Source organism: Hydra viridissima, unplaced genomic scaffold, assembly GCF_058129835.1.
Source record: "Hydra viridissima isolate aposymbiotic clone 2 unplaced genomic scaffold, HvirCarnegie_v1 scaffold_3, whole genome shotgun sequence".
Taxonomy (NCBI): Eukaryota; Metazoa; Cnidaria; class Hydrozoa; order Anthoathecata; family Hydridae; genus Hydra; species Hydra viridissima.
This window is the reverse complement of record NW_028324302.1, coordinates 2,389,501-2,397,251: the sequence shown is the minus strand read 5'-3', so window position 1 is coordinate 2,397,251 and position 7,751 is coordinate 2,389,501. Positions and strand designations below refer to the sequence as shown.

The window sequence follows — 7,751 nt, the reverse complement described above, 5'->3', positions numbered from 1 at the left end:
ACGAGTCCGTTGACGTATATCTCGCAGAATTAACAAGGCTGAGCAAGCTAATATCGTCTCACGTAAGCGAAGAGTGGATAAGGTGCGCATTTATTCTCGGATTACCTGACGAAGCAAGAAAACAACTCCAAACAGCACTCTCGATATCAACAATGTCGCTGCACCAGATCGCTAAAAAAGCAAGAAGTTTGGTAATCTTGCGTTGTAAAGAATCGTGTTTTGTTAGTCGCGTGAATCTTGGTGCTATTGGTCCAAGAAAGGTTCCTCAAGGAAACGGAAAAAAGACCATGACTTGCTACCGATGCGGTGAGGAGGGACATATCAGTCGAAATTGCAGCGAAGGAATTGAGAAGAAGAAGTGTTTTGTGTGTGGAATGGACAACCACCTGGCCCTGAACTGTTACAAAAAGTGTACGAACTCAAAAAACATGGTAGGGAAGCCACCCGTCTATGCCCGAGCGGCTTCCCACGAAATATAAAACCACCAACTCTCTGTGTTTATGTCAATGGAAGAAAAATAAAAGCATTGTTGGATACTGGATGCTCGAAATCAATTTTAAGTCGGGATATCGTAAACGCAAAAAATGTCAAACACGCAAGACAAAAGGTCGTGATGATGAATGGAAAGTCAATTGAAGTAAAACACCAGATTGTTGTTAATCTTTCTATAAATAACACTACCATCGATTTGGAATGCCTGGTTGCCAAAATTGTCCCCGAATATCAAATGCTCCTTGGTATGGACGCAATACGATGGCTTGGAGGTGTCCAAGTTGGGAGAGACGGCGAAACCATAAGCTTCAATGTGGAAAAACTATCTATCAGTGCTACTGCAGTCTCTCAAGAAAAAACGAATGAAGTATCCTCGCCTACTATTCAAAAGCTGATTGATAAAGACTTCGTAGCAGAATTCAAAAATGGTAGCTGGAGCGTGTCTTGGAAGTGGCTGATAGAACCACCAACTTTGACAAACAAAATTCCAAACTATCATATCTCTGATGACGTTAAAAGTGATTATGCAAAGGAAATAAGTGAATGGATAGCACAGGGATGGCTGAAACCATTTGAAGGGAGATGTAATGGCATCATTCCGTTGATGGCAGTAATTCAACGAAACAAATTAAAAGTACGTCCGGTGATGGACTACCGGGAGCTGAATCAATTTGTGTCCAGTCATACTGCAGATGGCGACGTTTGCAGTACCAAACTTCGCAACTGGAGAAAGTTGGGAGAAAATCTTGAAATAATCGATTTAAAGAAAGCGTATCTGCAGATTCGTGTCGACGAAGCACTGTGGAAATATCAAGTCGTGGAATATGAAGGGCAGCGTTACTGTCTAACAAGATTGGGTTTTGGTTTGAATGTGGCGCCCAGAATAATGACTAAAATTTTAAAAAAGGTATTATCCGTAGACAAAGTTGTCGAGGCTGGGACGGACTCATTTATTGATGATATCATTGTCAATAATAACATAGTGTCAAGTTGCAGAGTTCGAGAACTCTTGGAAAAATATGGCTTGGATTCTAAGTTGCCAGAAAAACTTGTCGGCGGTCGTGTGCTTGGATTGCGAGTGTACAAACAATGCAACCAAGTCCGTTGGAAACGTGACAACATACCTAAAGTTCCTGAAGGAAAAATGACACGTCGGCAAATCTTTTCTTGGTGCGGACAGCTGACCGGACATTTTCCAATAGCAAATTGGTTGCGCCCTTCGTGCAGCTATCTAAAAAGGGTTTCGAGTAGTTGTGGATGGGACTCTTTTGTGGACGAACGTATTGTCAAACTAGTAAACAGTTTAAATGAAAGACTTACAAAAGAAGATCCCGTTCATGGGTCATGGAACGTCAAAAACACTTCCGAAGCAACAGTGTGGTGTGATGCAAGCAGCTTAGCCGTTGGCATAGTGTTGGAAGTGGCTGGGGAAATAGTAGAAGACTGTTCGTGGTTGAGGAAACAAGATGATACGGCTCACATTAACCTTGCAGAGTTAGAAGCCGTGATAAAAGGAATAAATCTAGCAACAAAGTGGGGATTCGAATGTATTACCATAAAGTGTGATTCGGTTACTGTTGCCGGCTGGTTGAACTCCTTAATTATCGGTGACAAACCCGTTCGAGTACACGGTCTTGGAGAACCACTTGTCCGTCGCCGGTTGTCGTTAATTGAAGACCTTGTGAAGGAGTGCGGTATAAAATTAAAAATTTTTCTGGTAAAGTCGGAAGAAAATAAAGCCGATGCTCTTACGAGAGTACCGCAGAACTGGCTGCATTTAAACCATTCTGCAATGACAGCAAATGTTGTACCACCTGATGTGAAGTCATTTCGTAATCTTCATCACTTTGGAGTCAATCGAACCCTTTATCTGATGAAACAGACATATCCGAAGGAGAAGGTTAGTAGAAAAGGCGTTGAATCAGTCGTGAAAAGTTGCGAAAGATGTTTATCGGTGGATCCTGCGCCAATAAAGTGGGAAGAAGGAAATCTTGAAGTTGGAAAGAGTTGGCACCGTTTAGCTATCGATGTAACCCACTATAAATCAGAGAATTATTTGTCTATTATTGACTGTGGAAAAAGAAGCAAGTTTGCAATTTGGAGAAAGCTACAGAACGAGAAAGAAACAACAGTGTGTTTCCATTTGGAAGAAATATTTCGAGAAAGAGGATCACCATGGCAAGTTCTATTTGACAACAGCAAGACCTTTCGCTCAAAACTCGTTAGTGAATTATGCGCAGAATGGGGAGTGTCCATCCTGTTTCGTTGCGCTTACAGGCCATCAGGGAACGGAATTGTTGAACGTCATCACCGCACTATCAAGCGAATGGCAGCCAGAAGTGGCAAAGATCCGCTAAAAATGGTATATTGGTATAACCGGGCTCCCAGGAAAAATGGCGAGGAAACATCGCTCCCCTACAAAGCTATATTTTCTTATGAGTGGAAACCACACACAATTTCTGCGAAAACCAACGAAGAAGTTCTCCACAATTATTTTCAAGGACAAGAAGTATTTGTAAAACCACCTGACTCGAAATGTACGAACGAATGGAACAGAGGAAAAGTTACAAATGAAGGACGAGGAGTTTCGGTAGAGATCAATGGATTGCCGAGACACATATCGGACGTCCGTCCTGTTCCCATCGCAGCCGATTTGCCTACTAGAGGATCGGAAGAGCCCATTGCGGACAGCCTGAATCACCGAAAATCGATGCGAATGCGGAAGTTCCCGAATAGATATGCAGACTTTGTGATCTAGAGATCAAGGGGTGTTGTAGTTGCGTCATTGTGTAATTCATTGTGCACAATGAATATGTAGTTCAATGACTATATATGGCTCGTTGTGCATAATTCATTGTGCACAATGAATTTAGAAATTATATTTAAATTGTACAAGCGAATGAACATTATGAGAAAATATACAGCAAACATAGAATTTAGTTGTCTTGATATTACATATATATATATATATATATATATATATATATATATATATATATATATATATATATATATATATATATATATATATATACACATACATACAAATATTTACACTTTTAATTTAAAGTTACGTGTGCAAGCACCAAAAATTCCTTAATGTGCTTGTTCATTTAACATCAAAAAAAAACAAAGATAATAACAAAGACTGGTATGGTCGATGAACCTGGAGTTTGTAAGCAAAAAGAAACTTTTTGCAGTTACGGAATCAACGCACTTTTTATTTCAAGTAAACTTTATATGCAAAATTAGACTTAAAAACTTTTAGGAGCGGTTTTTTTTCTACTTTTTAAAACTCATTTGGTAACCGCGTAAACATTTGGCGTGGATTTAAAGAATGTTTCAGTTTGACTTAACACTTCGAATCTTGCTACTTTTAGGTGGCCATTAAAAGACCAAAACGTCATGGACAACGAGTTCGATGATAATAAAGGTAATTACTTTTATTTTACTTTTCTAATTTGAGTCGGAGATTCGATTTTCTAATAAAATCTTGTTCGTTAGTTGAAAAACTTCCACAAGATGTTTTTACGACGCTGGCAGACTTTTTGACTTACGATTGGGAAAAACTTGCTCGATGTCTTACGGTTGATGACAAAACAATCGATAATATTAAAGAAGAATTTGAAAAAACGCGAGAACAAACTTTTCAAGTTCTAAACAAATGGCGCAAAGATAATCCATCAAAAAATTGGCGAGATATTAAAGCCGGATTAATTTTTTGTATGCGAAAAGACTTAGTCATTGAATGCGAACGAAGTAGGTTTATTCAGCTGCAAAGCTTTCTGTTTAACAAAATTCTTTTTTTTTCTTTCTTTCTTTTTTCTTTACTTAAAAGAACTTTGAATTCGAATGAAAAGTTTTGACTTTCATATACTCAAATTAAAGTTAAAAAATATTCCACGTGAGAATTTGAAATGTGAATTGTGATGATAGTTTGCAAATGAAAATTGTTTCATTACCGTAAATTATAAAAGTAACATTACCGTAGATTGTAAATTATAAATGTTACATTACATTAAAAATGTATCATTACCGTATTATCTTAAAAGATAAACAAAAAACGAGAGGTACAACTTCAATAATAAAGAATTTAAAAGCAAAACGTTTTATCAAAATGACCGTAATCACATCTAAAAAATACTTTCAGCAAAAACTCAAAAAGAAAAAAAAATTATGCAAGTTTTCGATAAAACCGTCGCTAAGAATCGTAAAATCATCAATATAATTTATAAAGTTTATGCTGTGATTGAGTTAGAAGAGAAATTTTGCATGTTTAAAAATACCTATTTTAACTTAAATTTAATACAATAAATACAATTGATCAGTTTGCTTCCTGCACACAAATTCTTTAATGTCTGGCTTGATTAGAGATTTGCGCTGCGAGCATCAAGCTCCTCTGGTAGTTTGTTTTGTTCGGTTTTGGGTAAAGCAAAAAAGTTATTATCAAACCTTTTTTAAAAAATTTACAAAACCTTTACCAATTTTCATTCAACCTTTAAAGAGTCGAAATTCCTAACAAGAAGAAGATGGAAAAAGGGGGAGAGGAAAACTGTCACCTGTTTTGGAATTAAATGTATTTTTATTTTAGAGTTGGTATCCCGACACTCAGTTTTCGGAGTCCTTTTACCGACAAAAGCGTTCTTTCCACGTGACGACGAACTTTGTCGAATTCACAAGCAACTCTACGAAAATAGCGACTCGGGTAAATCAATTACCGTTTTAACTGGAATGTCTGGAGTTGGCAAAACTCAGCTTGCTAGAAAATATGCTGCAACGTACAACAACTGCTTTGAAAGAGTTGTGTGGTTGGATGCCTCGTTTGACAAAATACAAACCTCCCTGATTAATCTATGCCACATATTGGGGTTAAGCACAAAGATTCTCACGGCGTTGCGTTTGACATCGAAGTAGTTTCTATAAAAATACATAACTACTTTGAAAAAGAAAAAACATTGTACATTTTTGACAATGTCGATCGTGAAAGCGTAGAGAATTTTGAAAAATACGTGTCCATTAAACAAAACGCATTTACTTTGGTAACGTCGCAATAGAAAACATGGTCTTCAAACGCTCATCAAATACAAATTAATCCTTTCTCACATCAAGATGCGTTTGATTTCATGAAAACTAACATTAAAACAAACGATGACAAAGGAATAAAAGAAATTACCAAAGCGCTTCGATATCATCCACTCGCCATTAATCAAGCGATCCTCTACATAAAAAACAACAACGTTTCCTTGCAGAACTATTTAAGTCTTTTTCAATCCCATCCCGTTGAATTACTCGAAGAAGGTATTCTCACCGAAGCTGAGACAAAGTCTGCAGTGACATCAATTAACTTAGTACTAACTAAAATAGTAACCACTCATGAAAAAGCTCTCGAACATTTAAACTGTTTGTCGTATTGCGACGGTCAAAACATTACAAAACAACTAATTCACGACATTTCAAAATACCTAAATATAAAAGAGGAGTATTTGATAAATCGCTCAGTATCACTATTATGTAGCTATTCATTGATTGATCGTTTCGAAGACGATCATGACAGCTTCGTGATGCATGAAATGACACAGTTAGCGTGTAAATGTTTTCAAAAACGTAAAGATATCGACAAAATGTTCAACAAAAACATCATCGAATTTTTTAAATTGCAGCTGGAAGACGTAAAAGAACACGTTGATGATGGGAATCATTTCTATTTCCATTTCCTCCACATGTTTTACGCTAAAAAACCAAATATGTGCGAAGCGTTCTCTCTAGAGAGTAACAAAATCCGACGCTTCTTATCAAATAAAGGCTATTTTCAAGAAACAATAAACATACTTGATGCTATTCGAAACAATAACAGAAATACTTATGGAAGTGAGAATGAAAATACTTTAAATACTGAAAGTAGTTTAGCACAGTGTTTGAGTGATATGGGAAAATATAATGAAGCTTTAGAAATTTATTATCAAGTTGAAAAAGTATATACTGATGTTTTAGGAATCAATCATCTGTCAACATTAACTACAAAACATAATATAGCAAACTGTTTGAGTAAGATGGGAAAATATAATGAAGCTTTAGAAATTTATTATCAAGTTGAAAAAATACAAACTGATGTTTTAGGAATCAATCATCCATCAACATTGACTACAAAACATAATATAGCAAACTGTTTGAGTAAGATGGGAAAATATAATGAAGCTTTAGAAATTTATTATCAAGTTGAAAAAATAAAAACTGATGTTTTAGGAATCAATCATCCATCAACATTGACTACAAAACATAATATAGCACAGTGTTTTAGTGATATGGGAAAATATAATGAAGCTTTAGAAATTTATTATCAAGTTGAAAAAATAAAAACTGATGTTTTAGGAATCAATCATCCATCAACATTGACTACAAAACATAATATAGCAAACTGTTTGAGTAAGATGGGAAAATATAATGAAGCTTTAGAAATTTATTATCAAGTTGAAAAAATAAAAACTGATGTTTTAGGAATCAATCATCCATCAACATTGGCCACAAAAAGTAATATAGCTATTTGTTTAAACAAATTTGAGCAAAGAGAAACTGAAAATTTTTCTTGTAATCTGTTTTAGATTCTTTATGGTTGGTTTTATTGTGTATGCGTGTGATTGATAGCATTCTAGTTTGGTTTCGCAAATTTTATTTACACGAGATGCCATGTTTATATGCAAGGAAATTTATTATTTTTTCTTTTGGAAAAAAAACTTCGATAAAGTTTTGATTTAGTATTCCTTAAGATAAAAACCCGTTGCATTGAACTAATGATTGAGCTTAATACAATTGATTGAAAACTTGTTGGATAGGAGAAAATGTTTGAACAAAATACTTTTTTCTAATGGAAAACAGCAAGCACTTTGTTTCAGAAGAAGACTTTGAGGATAAATGTTATTAAATCTTGTTCTTGAATTGGATTTCAAAGTTATATTCTATATAAAACTAATGAAATATTATTCGGACTGAACTATGTAGATCTTTTTGTTATTATTTTTATAATAACTTTTATCATTATTATCTTTATTGCTTTTATTGTTATTATTATAGTTGATGTAAATGGCTGCCCGTAGAACAGATTTTTTAGATGGGTCAACCATAGTGTGATTCCCTGTGAGGAGCTCTCTAAGGTACCTCTGAAGGCCAACTCCTCTGAGTGAACTCTAATTTAGCCTCTGTGGTAGCTCAGAGCGGTGAGCTAGCCATCTAGCGGCAAGCACCTTTGCAACCGAGTGAGTGTA

General features: G+C 35.5%; 1 protein-coding gene across 1 annotated transcript; it reads left to right on the top strand.

Moving 5' to 3' along the window:
• The first annotated feature begins 3,599 nt into the window (after nucleotides 1-3,599).
• LOC149890580 (uncharacterized) lies at nucleotides 3,600-7,238 on the top strand. Its single transcript, XM_090082147.1, has 5 exons — nucleotides 3,600-3,721; nucleotides 3,873-3,925; nucleotides 3,997-4,251; nucleotides 5,084-6,411; nucleotides 6,665-7,238. Exons 2-4 carry the CDS (start codon nucleotides 3,898-3,900, stop codon nucleotides 5,404-5,406), a joined length of 606 nt encoding a protein of 201 aa, XP_089938273.1. The 5' UTR covers nucleotides 3,600-3,721; nucleotides 3,873-3,897; the 3' UTR covers nucleotides 5,407-6,411; nucleotides 6,665-7,238.
• The last annotated feature ends 513 nt before the right edge of the window (nucleotides 7,239-7,751 follow it).